The sequence below is a fragment of the Pithys albifrons genome, chromosome 8 (assembly GCF_047495875.1).
Source record: "Pithys albifrons albifrons isolate INPA30051 chromosome 8, PitAlb_v1, whole genome shotgun sequence".
NCBI lineage: Eukaryota > Metazoa > Chordata > Aves > Passeriformes > Thamnophilidae > Pithys > Pithys albifrons.
The window spans coordinates 10,258,351-10,276,133 of NC_092465.1; the positions used below are offsets into that span (position 1 = coordinate 10,258,351).

The window sequence follows — 17,783 nt, forward strand, 5'->3', positions numbered from 1 at the left end:
ACATGGGTCACCTGCCATTAAACCCCTGCGTCACTGCTGGATGGTGGCACTGCAGCCCTACTCTTCCCTGAAGCGCTACGTGACATCCCAGCTCTGGTGACATCCATGAGAGCTGTCCCTTTGACCTGCCTCTAGCTAGGAATTTATTTAATAATAATAATAAAAAAATCACTTTGATTTCAGAGGGGACTGTTGCTTTTTTTAATTTAGTCACTGCTGCTAGTGCTGCCCTGAGGTCACTTGCACAGTGGCTGCAGTCCAGCTTATTACATCGCAGTATGCTGATACAGGCTACACTCACACCGCAGCTAATTACCTTTTTTTCCCTCATTACCAGCCTGCAGCTCAGCCCCCAGTGCCACAACGATTGTGCTGGCAGTGATTGGCAGTGTGGTGCTGATTGGCATCATCTTGCTGGCGCTCTGGAAGCTGCTCGTCACCATTCACGACAGAAGGGAGTTCGACCGATTCCAAAGTGAACGCTCCCGGGCCAGATATGAAATGGTGAGCCTGGGGTGGGATGCTACTTGTGTAGGGGGATGTTATTGGGATGCACTGGCAGCAATCAGCTCTGCAGCAATGGAGAAGGGTGGCAGGCACCAGGGAGGCAGGTGCCCATGCCCTGCAGTGCCTTACAATGCACTTCAGGGTCCAGCGTGTCACACATTGCCTTCCTCTTGGCAACTTAAAAATGCTCTGCAACATTATACCCAGCCTTTGGTTTCATCATCTGTTTCCCACCAAAGTGGGAGGATGAAGGGGGTAGGAGAGAGGGGACCACACCCTAACTGTAGTGGCAGCCAGATGGGTCAGGTCTCTGAGGGGGCCCTTCTAGGAGGCTTTGGGTGGGGTTGCTCAGAATTTGAGGGCATCGCCTCTGCCTGTGGGCAGGACAAAGGTGGGTCTGATGGACCAACTGCATAAACAACACTGCTTTTGGATCTGAGTGACAATTCACTCAAAGCAAAACACAGCGCTATCTCCAAAATAACTGTCACATTTTCACCATGACATGGACTTTTTTCCTCACTTTTGTTCTTCTTGTCTGCTCATTTCTCCAAAGGCATCCAATCCTCTCTACCGAAAGCCTATTTCCACACATAACGTAGAGTTCACATTCAACAAGCTCAACAAGTCTTACAACGGTACAGTTGACTGATGGGGTCTGAGCACCTGGCACTGCTGTGGACAGTTGCTTGATTGTACGTGCTGCTTCCCCACTTGAAGATGGGATCCTCTTTAGGGACGAGAATCCCTTACGACAGGACTGGTCGATGACCAAAGCCCGTTATTTGCACAGAAAGGAGAAAGGTCCGGTTCATTCTGGAGGCACGGACATGAAGGTAGGCTCTCTGACTGTACTGATGGACTCTGAGCCGTGTGCAGCTCCATACCCCAGCTTTCTGGATATATTAAACCTGCCAACCAAGTCAACAAAGTGCCATATTGCAGCTTTAGACATATCCCATTAGAAAAGGTGATAGGTAAAAAATCACAGGAACCCACACCATCACAAGTTGTTAGGGGGGAATTAGCTTAAAAAGAAGATGATGTTGGAAGCATTTGTGTAAGAAATTAGGATACAAATGTTCTGCAGTCTTTAGGATTTTTTTATATAAAAAAATAAAACTATTGTGCATATATGATGCTGTGAGTAGAGTTCATTGTTTCCTTGCTGAGCCCCCCACCAGAAATGGGGGGCTTCTCCAAGCAGGAGTGATGCTGCCTGATCAATTTATTAATAGAGCCTTATCAGTCAAAGCATGGCTGTAAAAATAGGAGTGAGATCCACAGGAACTGCTGCAGAAGTTGCGTTGATTTAATACTCTGGTGTTGACCCAGGGTGGGGAGTGCCTCAAAGAGCTCCTACTCTTGAGCCAGTGGTGTTAAAGAGATAGGAAGCTGGTGGGAGTCCAAGGGAAATGGGAGTTTAGGCTGAGGAAACTAAATTAAACAGCTGTTCCTTGGGGTGTGCAAGTAGGTATCCAGCTCGGGTGCCTGCTGGAGAGCAGCTGAGAGCACACAGCAGCTCATCCAGACCTCTGATTTTTACCAGAGGATTATTGCTTTGGAGTCCAACTGGGAAAGCAAGGGAGCCCTGAGCTTTTGGTTGGAAAGAGAGCTGGATAAAAAAAAAGTGGTCTTGGTTCACAACATACATTTTGCTTTGGTTTTTTGGGCTTTTTCCCCCTACCCAAACCATTCCCCTAGCCCCATGTGTTTTCCTCTGGAGCTGGGGTTTGGGTTATCCTGCTGACAGCTGCATCTTTAAACCCACACAGACGGCAGCAGGGCTGCAGCCACCACAGGAGAGAGAAGCCAGAGCAATTGCTACTGCCTGGGGTTTTTTTCCTTCTTTTTTTAATTTCTTTTTTTTTTTTGGCTCTTCACCGTGAACAGATCATGCAATAGTCAGCTGAAGGAAGCTTGCCAGGGAGAAGCAAAAACAAATAGTGTTCATTGTTTTGACTTGCGCTTCTCATTGGAAAAGGGCCATGGGCCCATCCTTCCGGATTTATTTTTTTATATGTTTTTGCCTCTATAAACAGAAGCTCTTATTTGTTCAGTATAAACAGCTCTCCTCCAAGGACTTTATGGTCCCCCCTCCTCCTACCAGCAGCACTGAAGAAATGCAGCAGACCAGACTAGAAATATCTTGGAATGGGGATTTTGAGGAGGGCAGCAAGTGGCACATTGGCAGCATCACCACTGATCAAGTGGGGTAAATACCCCAAAATCTCAAGCAAATGAAGTCTGTACCCTGAGTTCTCACTTGATTCCACTAAATCTGCCCCAGCAGGGGAGGAGGGTGCATGCATCCTGAAAACAGTGATGCAGAGGGGCAGCTCTTCAGAACTCCAGGTTTTTTACATAATATTGAAGTCCAGGCTAAAGTTTGCAGACTGAGACGTTGTGTATTGAATACCTGGGACTAATGCTGCTAACTGGGAAGAAGCATCTATGGGGCAAATTTGAGTTTTGTGATCAATCCACTGCCTAATGCCAGGCTGCCAATACAGATTTCTTCACTATCACAAAATTAAAAATAGGAAACAGTCAAAAAATAGTTATGAGAAGTAGGCAGAGCAAGTTTTAGCATGGCTCATGTGACTGCCTCACACAGCCATACTGCCCCAGGCACGGAAAGGGGGAGCAGGAAGAACAGTGGACAGAGAGGAAGGGCAGGAATGCTTTAAACAACTTTGCCACTCAAAGCAGCAAATACTGTGAATACAGTTCTGCTGCAGTTAATTTGTGAGCGACAAAGCAGTTTAAAAATAAATCCACCCCTTTGCATTCTGAAAGGAAAGACACAGGCAGTGCCCCCTGCCACCCTTTCCCTTGCACCCTTGCAGATTACCTTTGTGTTGTGGCATTTCCCACAACAGTGGGTTAGTGCCGAGACATGGGGCAATCCAGGCAGTCGAAGGGAGCCAAGATGTGACTCACTGCTAAGGGGTGGTTTGGGCAGGGAGAGTGGAAAAGAGCAGAGAAAAACCTTGGGGACAGGACTGCAAATGCCCTCCTTTCCCTGAAGAGGCAGACTCTCATCCCCCCTCCCCCAAATTTAGCTTCTCCACAAGGTTACATCTGAAAAATTAGAAGGAAGTGATGCTAAGGCTTTGCATTACTGTGTAAACAGATCTGCCCTTAGTCTTGCAGGGGTAGTGCCAAGCACAGTCATGAGAATGGTGTATTTTAGTCAGCAGCAGTTTATTTGTGTCTGTAAATACATGCAGCCTAACCACCACAGCTAGCATTCCTGAATGAAAACTCCAGCAGAAGGCATCATCAGGTCAAATGTGATGGAAAAATGTCAGTGTGCTCGTCTAGCCGAGCTGAAATCCAGATGCCATTGCAACATCAGCTCCTCCTGTTTCCCCAGCCACAGCTGGAGGCTGCCACTGCAGGGCCACAGGAGCTGGGGCTCACAATGCCTTTTCCCTGTGCTGCTGGTATTTCTGGCGGAGGAGAGAGCAGCATTCCTTGGGAGAAGTCAAGGCCAATGGAAGCATTATTTGCTTTGTTAATTGTGGAGTGTCACCCTTCACTGTTACAAAAGCCTGAGTGAGGCATGTCCTCTTGCATCCTCTTTGGCCTTTATGGTGGTCTAAGGTGCTCAATAGCTGAAGGCAAAGCCCAAGCTCTTGAAGATGAACGCTGCACACTCCTGAACCTGTTTCACTTTGGATTTCTCCAGCCACATGGTAAGCAAAGGAGCTACTGTACTGAGAGAAGGATCATGAAGATGCCCGACAGGAAATACCAAGACGAGGTAACTCTACATCTGCAGCCCAGCACAGCAGCTTCTCTTGGCCCTTATATCCTAGCATCATCTCCATATCTGAACACACTCTGAACTGGAATTGATTGTTGTTCTTCTACCTCCCCTTCACTGACAGCATGCCAAAAGTCAAAACAATATAGCAGAGTTTATTTCATCCTATCCCTTTATCCATGCCCTCTAGTTTATGCTGGTGTCCACTGGATGCCATCTGTCAGAAAATTCTCCATTCAGCTGCCACAACTCAGGATCACCCAGCCTGTGGGTGGGCAAAGGGTAAAACCACAGGTTTGCAGGACCCTGTCATGCACAAGGACACAGAGGCTTTATTTCCTACATTACTTTATTGCATTTTACTACAAGTCATGGCTATCAAGGCAAGCATACTTATGATTAGCAAAACAGGTATATCTATAAACAAATTACTACAATTATAAGGCTGTTGTGGTCTAAGCCCAGCAGACAACTAAGCACCACACAGACTCACTCCCCTGCACGGGATAGGTGAGAGAACCAGAAGAGTCAGAGTGAGAAAACTTGTGGGTTGAGATAAAGGCAGTTCAATAAGTAAAGCAAAAACTGAACACAAGCAAAGCAAAACAAGGAATTCATTCCTTCAGTCTGGCCAGCATATGTTCAGCCAGCTCCAGAAAAGCTGGGTTCCTTCACACGTAATGGTGCCTCAAAAAGATAAACACCATGACTCTGAATGTCCCTCCCCTCTTTCTTCCTCCAGCTATATATGCTGAGCATGATGCCAAATGGTCTGGCATACCCCTGTGGTTGGTTGGGGTCAGCTGTCCAGGCTGTGTCCCCTCCCAGCTCCTTGTGCACCCCCAGTCTCCTCGCTAGTAGGGTGGCGTGAGGAGTGGAAGAAGCTTTGACTTTGTGTAAGCTCTGCTCGGTAATAACTAAAACATCTCTGTATTATCAACAGTTTCCAGCAAAAATCAAAACCATACTAGCTGCTATGAAGAAAATTAACTCTATTCCAGCCAAAACAATTACATGCAAATGAACAGCAGCAGAAATCAATATTAGCAATAATGAATATTAATAGCAAGTTTATATTTCAATTTTACAAGTCACTATAAAATTACCACTCATCATCATCATGGCTAGGCTTTGCAAACGAAGATTTGGGAAGGACTCTACCCATGCTTGCTGCAGGGCTTGCTGCTGGTGGCTAAAAAGGCCAGTGTGGGATAGGCAAGTCCAGTCGCAAAAGGCACTGCAGAAAGTCTCCTTTAGGGGACATTGGTGAGGCACAGTTCTTTCTACGTTGTCTTTTCTCCTGGAAACCGATTCTCCGTGTATTCTCACACGAAACAGCAGCATTATGAATGGTGTGTCTCCATGTATCTCAACTGGAGGCCAGAGTGGACCATTGGCAGCAGGCATTATAGCCAAGGCTGAGGTATTGTTTCAGGGAGTCCTTGTATGTGGGAGAATACCAGGCCACTTGTTTATGGGATAGGGTGCCGAGGAATAAACACAGGGATCATAATGTGGCTGTGTAAGGATGTATCTGAATAATGACACAGTCTAAAAAAACCCATCATAGATTCCCTATTGTATTTTCCCTTAGTCATCCCCTATCCAAGTTTCTTCTTCCCATAATCCCTTAGGGTCTTTTCCCACTGTTTTTTCCTATTGGTCAGAGTTCTGTATCCCTATTGGTTGTTATCCCGGTTCACTGATTGGTTGTTATCCCTATTCTATTATTGGTTGTTACGATGTTCCACCCCTTCTCCCTACTGGTCCATTTTCAATCCCTTATTTGGATGATCCTGAACCAATAGGAGGTGCTGCACCGCCCACCCTTCCAGAACCTTCCCTGCCTAACTCTATATAAACAAGGCACTCCAATGAAGTTTGTTTCTCCTGCCGCTGAACCTTCTGGTCTTGGGATGTCCTTTCTTGGTGGCTCCATTCCAGATCATGCTTCTGTTTGCAGGGGACCATTTTGTGTCAGATCAGTTACTTTGAGCTTTTCAAGCATTTTGTCCCTTATTCTTTTTACTCTGAGATTCCTTCAGCCTCTGGATGATCCTGACCTCACCTTTCCTTTTACAGATTATCACTTTGGGAGTTCTCCTGTCCTTGTTGCCTCCCTGTAAGGACTGTCAATTTTTACATCTCTTGGTTCACTGTGGTGTTCCAGTGCCATTATTTCACACCATAACATTAAGGCCATGTTTTTTGGCCCATCTGATTGCTGCATTTTGCAAGACTTTTCCCTACTGCTGTAGCTGGCACAGCCATCATGTCACAGGTTATTGCCCCTGTCCCTTAAGGACATCCTAAGCAGCCACTCTCGTTGTCCAGCCAGAAAATCCACCAAGAGTACTGGAGGGAGGAGGGGAGATGGCTCCAGAGTCCCAGCACTTTTCTAACAGCATTTAATGTTGGTGATAGTAGGGAGAAGGCATTCACTTTGGCCACTACATCAGTGTTTAGGAGAAATATTCTTCCTGTCAGGAGTATCTGTCTGGCCTCAGCCTGATGAAGGGTCATGGTTCCAGCCCCAAGCAGGCAGCCCTGCACCCCACATCCCACCCAGCCCTTCTGTGGCTTTTGCTGTTCTGCAGGAAGAGCTGTCTTTGCCTTAGCAGCATTAAAATTCGTAGTGGTCATTGTGACCCCAGGTGGCAGAGACTTGCCTTCCTCTCCAGCACAAGCCTTGAGTAGTACCAGGGAATTTTTAATGTTAGATTACAAGGAGGCTGTGTTATTCAGACAAAGCTCTGGTAACAAAGTGGGGGAGGAAGACCTACTGCCAGAATCAAAGCCTCCTCCTTGTGTTCAGTTTTCAGGATTTTTATCTTTCAATGACCTTTCTGAGACCAGGCATGTAGGCTCTTGCTGTACCTGTATAGAGCCAGAGGTCTGAGGTTAGTTTTTAACTAATTTGTTTGCAATGAAATGGTAGGATTCAAAGGTAACACACTTCTGCACCCGTAGCTTTCTGCAAAGTTTCCAGTTCCTGCCTAGCAGTGTTAAATAAGGCACCCACAGCTGCTGATGCCTCTGTGTTGTGGGAAGCCTGATGAAGGGCCCTTTGCCACTCTCTGCCACCTCTGAAACTCAGCTCACAGTGTTTCCCGATTCAAACAATTCTCAGACATGCTATCCTTGTCCCACAGAGAGGTTTTCCACAAATCTATTGCCATTTTCACTGCCCTCCTACTACCTTCTCCCATGCATCCATGACCCATGTATCACAGATTCCCACTTCTGACAGGAATTTATGCCACAACCCAGAAGGACTACCTGGGCTGTAAGTATGCAAAGATTGCAACTGTTTGCTGGTTTGACTGACTCTGTCATGCACAAAGACACTGAGGATTTTTTATCTATGTTCTCTTATTCATTCCAGTGTACTGCTATCAAAGCAAGTATAGTTACAGTTGGCAAAACAAGTGTATCCACTCTATAGGTTACTACAAATTACTACCTGAAAGCAGACACATAGCAGTTGAAATGAATACTGTGAAATTTCCACAGCAGTTGAAATGAATACTAGCAGCAAGTCTGTATTTCAATATCATGAATTATTGCAGAATTACCACTAGTAAAGCAGCAAATACACTTATCAGTAATTACTAACATACAGACCTTTATATTAAAAAATGTTACTTGTACCAATTGCTCATCAAAACAATCCCAGCAGTGGGGACAATCAAATCAATTCCAGAAGTGTGGCCAGCGGACAATGGATGAGGGCTCATTGGACAATGATCCTCATTGTGGATCCTGGAGTCAGCCTGGTGTCCCTGGTGAGGGTCTGCTGCACAGAAGAAATCTCATGGGCAAAAAGGCTTTCTCTGCAGAAAAGAGGGTGGTAAAAAGTAAGTCCTTTTTATATTATGGAGACATAAAAGGGTGTAGGACTCCACCACCTGGCACAGCCAATAGATGCTGCCAATTTCTGCTTTTCACCTGACATAGCCAATAACTGGTGATATTCTCTTTTCTCAGACCAGTTTTTGTTTTATCAGACTGTTTTTCTGTTCTGTGAGTTACAATAGCCAATGACGGTTACCAACCCTTTCTTTCTCAGGATGTTTTCCTCTTCTTCCAGAGTGCCTTTTTTCCTTCACAGATGATAAGTGCTGTACCACTTATCAGTGGTATCTCAGGATATCTGGTTTCTAAGTATCTAGCTGCACTTCAAAAGTGCCAGCTGCACTTCTCAAGGATGCCTCTGGGTCCCAGGCTGGCAGGCATTTTCTACGTCAGTATTTGAGTCGAGATCTTTGGTTCAATATTTTCCCCTTTATGACCAGGTTACCTTTATGGCTGTTCCCATCATCAGCCTAAAATGCTACCCCTTAGCAAAGCAGAAATGATCAGCTGGAGGGAACACTGCAGAAATTCCCTGTCTAAATAGTCCTGTTTGTGAAAGTATCTTTTGCACAGCTACTATTAGTTGTTCAGGAATGGATCAAAACCAACTGCACTGTTTAGCTTCTCCTCCTGCAATACCTATTTGGGCTAAAGACAGCCTATGACTCACCATCATGCCTCCACCACAACCCTGCACTTTCACAGCCTGACTGTGGCTGGCATCAGGTTATGAGAAAACGTTCAGAGAAGCACGTGGGTCATGCCAAAACACAGAACCAGGACTGAGGACAAAGTCAACCCTGACACACAGGCAGGGTCACCTTTCCCAGCCTGCAAATGCCTGACAAAGAGTTAGAGGGAAATGTGAAGCTGGAGCAGGCACCAGGCTGAGTTTTAATTTCCTGCAGCGTTCAAACGTCACTGTGGTACAGACCGACCAGGAACCACCAGTGCGATTACAAACAAACAAACCATCTTGCCTGTCTAGCCCACAGCCCAGTTACAAGCCTTCCAACACAGACCATTCCCTGAGAGAGTGACCTCCAAAAGTCAGATCTAGAAACAAACTTCCTCTGGGTCTTTCACATTCCACTGGTGCTATTCCCTAAATGCAATGTTTGTGTCTCTTGCTAAAAAAATCCACAGCAACAGGCTTTCCACACAAACTTAAAGGGAAGTGATTCAGTTACTTTTCTGGGATTGAGTCTCAAATAAATTTTCATAGACGAGGCTATGGAAATTACAATATGACAGGTTATAATATGTCAAGTTATGGGTTAATAAAGCAATGTGACATACAAATCATACTTTTTAGGGACAAAAGTTTTAACTTTGCTGGTTTTAATTCAGTGCTATATTTATCAAGAATTTTCAGTCCAAGTAAAGCACTGCACTTACACAGTAATGCTGATTAAAGTTCTCAGGCTGGGTCCTCTTGACACAGCACTCGTTGTGCTAGACACAGATACCGACAGTCTCAGAGACACAGAGTGAACTTAATATACAAATATCAAAAGCTACGTAACAATTCCTTAGTGGTTCCAGCTTGTGTTGGTCCCTCATACAGTGCTCAGAAACTGCTGCTCAGAAATGGCTGCAAGTCAGCCTGCTTTCTGCTGCAAGCACTGCCAACACTTGGTTACAGCCTTATTTCTCCATGAAAAGTGTGATATCCTTTAATTCTGTTATACATCATACTCCAGAGTGGATTGAGGATCACAATTTCATATAAATGCCTACTTGCCAGATAATATTAAGCCCAGTGATTTACATACAGCCTTATGCCTCTACTACAGACTCAAATCAGATCACAGAATGAACTGCAAGACTTTCAGATTCATATATTATGATGCAAATGAGTTTTGTAAATTGTGACCTAGTTCCCATGTTAGGAACAGTTGGGACCATCAGCAGGAACTATGCAATGAATGTGAGCAGCAGGGGCAAGCAAGGAAATTAACATTTGTTCTTAATTTGAAATGGATTTTTAATCACTTTCAGGTGCCTCAAAGGAAGTGCACACACTTGCTTACTATAATCATTCTGACAGAAGAATGCATATAGGAGGTAACAGGTTTTTTGTTTTACTAATTGAAATGTTTGCTACATTGGTGTCAAATGAAATGCCAGAATACAGCTCTTTCTGGAGTGCACAAAGGACTGTGAAATGAAGCTTCCCAATTGATCCGTTCCTCAGAACTCGTTTTCTAAAGAAAACGAGTTGTGTGTATCCTCTAAAAGTGACTGGATATTATATCACATCCATCCTTCCAAATCTGGTTGCTATTTTTCAGCTAGAGGCCTGATAAACTAGCTCTCCAAAGAGCCTGCTTAGGGATTGAGCTGTGTGGGTGTCAGGCACACAGTCAAATGATTCAGCAGTTAGTGGAAAATACTGAACTCATGAAATTCTGCTTGCACTGTAATAGCAGACCTGCAACAACACTGAGTGCTGAGCCTCAGCCTGAGGCAGCTTTTTGATAAACTACTGTTTAAATGAGTTTCAGAATACTGTTTCAAATGTTTAAATTATATTTAAATGCATTGAAATGCTTTAAATATATCCAACAGCAAGGGTGTAACTTGTTGAAAAACAGACATTTTTTATCCTAAGGATATCTAGATGTGGTATCATCGTAGGAAACTATTACCTGTAAAAGAGCTGGGACATCAACGCTCCTGAAAAATGGAGTCTCAGCTCCCTCTGGTGGAAAAAAAAAATTTCTGCAAAACAGTTTAAAAGAGTTTCGTTTCTGCTACAGGCCTCAAGGCCATGAGATAATGAGACATCAAACAAATCCCAAATCCTCTGTTCACTTAGAAGGGCTGGAATTTCTTCGAAGTAGATATGAAATGTCCCACTCACTGACTGTTGCAGGATGTCTGAACAAGATAAAACACAATCACCGTGTTCCTTCTTCTCAGACATAAATTGATACATGATTACTGAAGCAATTGGTAGCCCCAAGGAAAACAAAACATTCACACACACTAAGTTCTAATGTTCTCTCCAAAATAACCATCTTAAACCCCACAAACAGCCCCGTCATGAAGTGGACTTTCAGGGCATGTGGAGTGTGAAAGGGTAAAGTCATCCCACCCAACACCCCCAGGCAGCAGAAGTCTCTCAGCTGTGTGTTTCCAAACTCTGGCTGCCAACAGAACAGTGTCACTAATACAGGAGGCCTAAGGCAAAGCCCTCAGATCCAAGCTAACGTCCCCTCGTCTTAGACACTCTTCTGCATAGATTAAGCCAATCAAAAAACCCCTCCAATTTTCTGTTTTGAAAGACTTGGTGAAGAGTCTAGCACTAATGCCAAAATACTCTTCTAATAAATACAGTTGTTCCTAGTCTACAGACAAGTGTATTAACAAAAGAAAACAGCTATCTCTGTGTGCTTTGGAACACAACAGTCTAGAACTGCACCCCCATGTACTGGACTTCTTGAGAGCAATGAAAATTTTACCAATTTGCACCACTAGATATACATACCACTAGATGCTAAACATACATAAGGTTATTCCACACTTTCTAATCAAAACCAAGTGTACAAGATAATTCTATTTCTCCTTATTCACCACAGAGTGGAAAGTAAATCCTGGAAGTATTCCAGCTCTTGTCTCAAAAATTCAATAAAGTTTATTTTTGTTTCTCATTAGAGGAATCAACAGCTCCACTGTAATTAAGCATACAGCAACTAATTGCTTTGACAAATTCTTTGCAGCTCCTGTAAACAGAATAATGAGTAATTCCTGCAGACACAAACACACCAGACAGACTTTTTATGATACTGGGGTTCTGCAAACACACTGCCACAGAAGGAAGAAGTATAGAGCCAGGGATAAGAGAATGGTAGCCAAAAAAGTATTTATTAAACAACACATAATTCAATTTCACAGTATGGTATTAAAACCTATACTTGCTCCTTGGAAACAGCAGAGCTGAATAAGCCTGTGAAAATGAGGCAGCAGGTCAGGTGTGCAGGTGAAGTTCATGAAGGACAGCAAAATATTGTTTCCACAACCAGAAGGAATTTGAGGATGGTGAAAACAAAGACAACAGCCAACCAAATACCCTTGGAGTGTTTTGTGCAAGATTTTTCAAACAAGAAAGCCTATTAAGGCTAAAAAGTGGGCATTAAGTGTTGGGTTCTTACAATCAAATATTAAAAAACAACCATGGCAAGTACAACTTGATCTGTGTGTGTACAATTAAAACAACTTAGTAACAACAGATTTTTCTCCAAAAGGGCATTTTTCTATGGTTGAAGTGTCAGTGTATTTAACTGGAACTCCTGGCTGCAGCTCCATCAGCTTTGCTTATTGACTAGGACAGTGTCCAGGTCTCAATCTTCTGCACGAGCACCAAGCCTGCTCATGTAGCACTCCCAAGCTGCCTTCCTGTACTTCTCTGCTTCTTGAAGACGGTCTGAAACTGACAGGATGCCACGTCCCACAATAATGATATCTGAACCTTTTTCACTAATAACTTCCTTGGGGCTTAGGTACTTCTGTCCAAGGTTATCACCTGAAATAGAAACACCATTTTTTTTTAGTTCGTACAAAACTGTTATGTACTAAAAACCTTCAAAGAGGTGCTAGAAAACAGAACAGGTATGCTGCTCCAGCTCTCCCCCTAACAATGCACAAACATAACTAGAAACTCTGTTGCCACCCAACAAACAATATTACACAGATCTAATTTGACAGCCAGTACGCTCCTCGTCCATGATTTACCAGTCACAATGGATGGTAGTTATGCAAAGAAGCACTGATCAGGGTTACTGAAATAAACCTCAGCCTTCTTAAAGTAGGCAAAAACCTCTCAAACATTAATGTAAAAGCTTCTCATTCCACTTTAGGTTTCATAAGAATTATTATTGCAGAAAAACTTCCCCCTCTGCTTCAGTGATAACCTCTTTAGTCAGTAGAAGATTTTCTATTAATTGATACTGCATCTATATCAGTAACAAGTGTTACAGATGGACTTCTCTATTTGTTACCTTTTTTTCCCTACTACTGAGTAGGTTAACATCTAATCCAACAACTATCTGAAGACATTTCATACGCTTTCAGGACTGTGCTTTATAGCATGCACAGACTTTAAAACAAAAAAAAAGGCTGTGTAGCCTGCTGGTTGCCTTCTAGAGCTCTAGGAAAGGGATCAGCATACTCAGAAATATGGAAGACAGTCCTTAGTGGCAAACAGACTCCTCCCACCAGAGAAATCAGCAATCAAACTCTCTTCAGAAGCCACTTTTGCACTGAAGGATAGATCACTTCTGTACTTACAAAGAGACTAGGAATATTCCAGAAAAAGTTACCTCCAGTTTGAAGCTGCACCCCTGGGGTTAAGTGAAGAAATTCTGGTTTCTTACTAACTCTAGATCCAGATATGAATCCAAAAACGAAATCTGAGTTCTCTTCAGCCATCTGTACCTGAAGAATATCAGTGAACAGTTACAAGTGATACACCTAAAATTCAGTTGGACTGAGCAATTTGCTTCTCATCCACCCTTTGACACACTAAGCTGTGCAATGCTGGGGTATGAAACACTTCTTTTGCTTTACCAGTGTAAAGTCACCCACAGCTGACTCACTCCTCTGTCAGGAAAGGGAACATTATGTTTCTTTCTGTGTTACAAATACTACAATAAATTAATTTAAACTAATTAGAAGTAATGCTTAAGTAGAATATTGCTTAAAGACCAAAAAGAAAAAAAAATAAGGGGTTGCTAATAGCAAACTTGGCATATTTACTCTTTGCCTGTGTCTTCCTACGCATGTGTGAACTCTGACCACCTCACTTCACTAGCCTACAGCTGCAACCTTTAAACACCACACTGTCAGATTCCCAGGTCTCCAAGGAAAAACACCTGGAATAATTTGAGCTGGAGGGACTTTTGGAAGTGCAAATATTAGAAACACATAAAACCTCCCTGTCACACTTTACAACCTTTTAACCCAAAACAAGACAGCCTACTTACTGCAGCTTTTGTGTATTCACCCGTTGCAAGTGACCCTTGGGAACTCATCTCAGCAATCAGGAGACAGCCACGCTGGAGAGGAAGACCTACTTCCTTCAGACCCTTTACAACTCCAGAGCCTGGAACCAAGTGTGCATTAATGATGTCTGCCCAGGATGCAATTCTGAACACACCACCTGAGAACATGGATAGGAAGACACAGGCAAAGAGTCACCAGAAAGGCATTTAACAGGAAACAAAAATTAAACAAAACCAGCTGCAGCCTAAATCACATTTTAAAAGACAGTTTTACTACTGAAGCTTGACAGTTACAAGTTCAGTCTCATCAGCCAGTTCTGACAGCTGGTAACCACAATGTGTAACCTCTCGGTTTACTTTTCACAAACACTTATTAGTATCTCACCAGTTGTATTCACTGAGACATTTATGGTAGCCTAGAAATTCACTGTCACAGGTGCTATCTTCCCAGACAGTATGCAGATCATATGGGACATAAGCACCAGGAAAAGGGAAAAGCAGTTCTACAGTTGAAGATGCAATATCAAATGAAAGCCAGAACAAGCACATAATAATAGCAGGCTGCCTTAAGAAGCCAGGCTGAAGTTTCTCATGGCATACAACCACTCAGAAGTACTTAGTGAGCACATCCACAGATTCATAAAAAGGTTTGGGTTGGAAGGGACCTCAGGAGGTCACACCTCTCAACAGGGTTAACTTCAAAGCTAGATCAGGTTGCTCAGGGCCTTGTCTCCTTGAATCTTTTCCAAAGTTGGAGATTCTACGCTCCCTCCTGGAAACCTGTGCCAGCACTACAGTTACACACACTGTCAGCAAAGTAACAGTAAATCAAGGTTGATGATACTCACCTTCATATTGATGTTTCACTGTGTTTCCAATATCTGCGAATTTTCTGTCTTCAAAAATCAAGAATTCATGTTGATCTGCAAGCATTCTCAACTCCTTTACTACCTCTTGTGTAAAATCATCCAAGATGTCTACATGAGTCTTCAGAATACAAATGCAGGGGCCCAGGCCGGCAGCTAACTGCAGCAGCTCTTTGGAGCTGGTGACATCAGCAGAAAGGCACAAATTTGTTTGCTTCTTTTCCATGAGCATGAGAAGCCTGGCTGCAGTAGGATGTACCCCTGGCAGCTGGGCACGAGCACTGAAGCTCAGCTCCTTACAGAGTCTCTTCATGGGAGCAGGACCATTCTGAGCCACTGACTCAAACACATTTCCCTCAATGAATTTCTTCACCTTTTCAACCATCTCAGCGGCCACTTCTCCCTGCTGCTGCAGAATCTCCAGCACCCCTGACAAGGTGCACACAGAGTGCAGGTGAATTCCATGTTCCTCTAACCTGGCCTTCCCACCCTGCTCCCTGTCTAACAGCACTATGGCATCTGTGACTTTTAATCCTTCTTTCCGAAGAACTTCTGCAGTTTCCAGTACGCTGGATCCACTTGTTACCACATCTTCAATGATCAGGCATGTCTCTCCTGGATTAACGTTGCCTTCCACCATCCGCTTAGTACCTTAAAAATAAAAAGCAAACATTCTGCCAAATTTGGAAAGGTTAATAAACCCCAAAAAACTTGAAGGTATCCAAACTTTAACTTGCTCTGCTAATGTAAAGATCATATTGTTCCACGTACAAGTGTACACTGCAGCATATCCTGAAGTCCAGTGGAACTGAACTTTAAGAGATGAGGAATTTCATGTTCACTGTCCATATGGAGAGGCAATTTGTTTATTATTATGTGCCACCAATTATCACAGTTCTTCCCACAGCTCAGTCACAAGTCTGTAGTTTAATTATAAAGACTATTACTTCTCCAAGCTAACAGAATACTGCTTTATGCTCCCAGAAGTTACGTTCTATTAACAAAACTGACACACTGTTAACAGCACAAATTCAAATGTTTGAATGACGAATTAAAAACTCAGAATTATAAAACTATTTCCTTGTTTGTTACAACATCTTGAAAGCAACCAAGCTATTGGCACTCTTCAGCATGTTCCCTATTTTCCACAGGCAGCATTCTGTGCTCAAAATGCCTGTTGGAACAATAGAAGAAGTAAAACCTCAAGTGCCTTTGTTTTAAGTAACAACAGACACACATCTATGAAAGGCCTCCTGGGGGGAAACAACAAAGGATGCCTGGCTTTCCCAGGAAGCAGAGAGCAGCAGGAGAACATTATACAGTGCAGTGCTTAGACCATGGCAGCCTGGAGAACAAGCCTATGTACAGCTTTGCAATCGCTGCGGCACCAGAAACCCTCTGTCAGGCAGTTAATTGCTGTCACAACTGCCTTGTGCTTCACAAGAAGGAAAAGCAACCGCTCCATGCCTGGCCCACTGCCTGATCAGGAGTAGCATTTAGTCTTGACAAGCATACTTTCTGATTACATGCTGTTGGAAGAGGACAGCTCTTATTACACATAGAAATCCAGTTATATGGCAGGTTAATGCTTCAGTCCCCTCTCCCTCCATAAAATCAAATAAATGGTTCACTGGGTAGAGAAAGGACTGTTGCTCACCTGACCCACTGATAACAGGATCACAAAAAAATGAAAGTAGAAGGGGTTTGCAAAATAAATGAAGAAAAGACTGGAAAGGTTCCTCTTGGAGTCAATATGCAAAAAGTTCTGTCTGGGGGTAAAACGTGACTCTGGTCTCAGCATATTAGAGAATGTGAGTTATAAATCCTCATTTCTGGAAGAGGCAACTAACCCAGAACCATAGTAATGGGCTGAGGAGAAAACAAAGACATTGCTGAAGAAAAGAAAGAAACAAAAAATACCCTCACAAACAAAACCAAAGAAACAGAAAACACCCTTCAAGACTCTCCATACCTACTACAGGATTCAAGCTGCAGCCTAACTGGCAAGCTGCTGGGAGAGTCTGGCCAGGTTGGGATGCTGTGGGAAGGACGCTTTAGGGGGAAAAGGAGCTGCTTGTGAAATAACCTTAAACTGGAACAGAAACGCTGCACATTACAAAAGAACCACCAACATATAAAGTGATTTTCCAAACAAGACAGCAAGTTGACAAATACTCCTGATTTGATGGTTTTACCGTAGTCTTTTGCTTCCTTCCTCCTTATAAGCATGGGGACCTGATTTTCTGAGCAGATAATTGTGGCCAGCGGCAGCGCCGTGTACGGGACTCCGCACACACAGTCATACTGCAGCCCCGCCTCTCTGGCTGCTCCAAAGAGGAGACCCGCCACCTGAAAGGGAGAACCACACGCTTTTTAAAGTCAGACGGGCGCGAACGCGACACCCCCAATGCACTGCCACGGGCAGCAATGAACACCTCGCTCCTTTACATGCCCCACCGCGATCTCGCAGCCCGGCGCCGGGACGGGCTCTCTGCAGAGCCGCGGTAGCGCTCCCGCGTCCCCTCCATCCCCCGCGCTATGGGAGACCCGGCACCCCGCAAGGGACAGGGACCCTCGACACCCCGTAAGGGACAGGGACCTCCAGCACCGCCCCGACCGCGCACCTGGCAGAGGAGGCGCGGGTGGGACACGAGGCCGCGCAGGTCGATGTACACGGGGGAGGCGCGGCCGCTCTTGAGCACGAAGTCCCCGAAGCGCAGCGCGCCCGCCCCGCTCAGCGCCGCCGCCACATGTCCCGCCGCCGCCATCGCCCGGCCC

At 44.3% G+C, this 17,783-nt stretch overlaps 2 protein-coding genes across 2 annotated transcripts in view; one reads left to right on the forward strand and one right to left on the reverse strand.

Annotated features, from left to right (window-relative positions):
• Positions 1 to 1,643, forward strand: part of ITGB5 (integrin subunit beta 5) — a 60,795-nt gene extending 59,152 nt beyond the window's left edge. The window contains exons 14-15 of the mRNA XM_071561852.1: positions 338 to 504; positions 1,064 to 1,643. Of these exons, the coding sequence (XP_071417953.1) occupies positions 338 to 504; positions 1,064 to 1,159 (263 nt within the window). The 3' untranslated portion in view covers positions 1,160 to 1,643. The remainder of the gene's footprint in view (positions 1 to 337; positions 505 to 1,063) is intronic.
• A 10,342-nt stretch (positions 1,644 to 11,985) lies between these two features.
• Positions 11,986 to 17,780, reverse strand: UMPS (uridine monophosphate synthetase). The gene is made up of 6 exons (XM_071562057.1): positions 17,630 to 17,780; positions 17,201 to 17,354; positions 14,988 to 15,656; positions 14,122 to 14,297; positions 13,459 to 13,573; positions 11,986 to 12,662 (listed from the first exon to the last, which is right to left on the reverse strand). Exons 1-6 carry the CDS (start codon positions 17,771 to 17,773, stop codon positions 12,481 to 12,483), a joined length of 1,440 nt encoding a protein of 479 aa, XP_071418158.1. The 5' UTR covers positions 17,774 to 17,780; the 3' UTR covers positions 11,986 to 12,480.
• Positions 17,781 to 17,783: the final 3 nt, after the last annotated feature.

Coding starts and splice junctions, on each gene's coding strand:
- UMPS (XM_071562057.1), bottom strand. CDS start 17,773: ATGGCGGCGGCGGGACATGTGGCGGCGGCGCTGAGCGGGGCGGGCGCG. Junction 15,657..17,200: donor GAAGGAAGCAAAAGACTACG/GTAAAACCATCA, acceptor TTTATTTTTAAG/GTACTAAGCGGATGGTGGAA. Junction 14,298..14,987: donor AGTGAAACATCAATATGAAG/GTGAGTATCATC, acceptor CCATGTTCTCAG/GTGGTGTGTTCAGAATTGCA.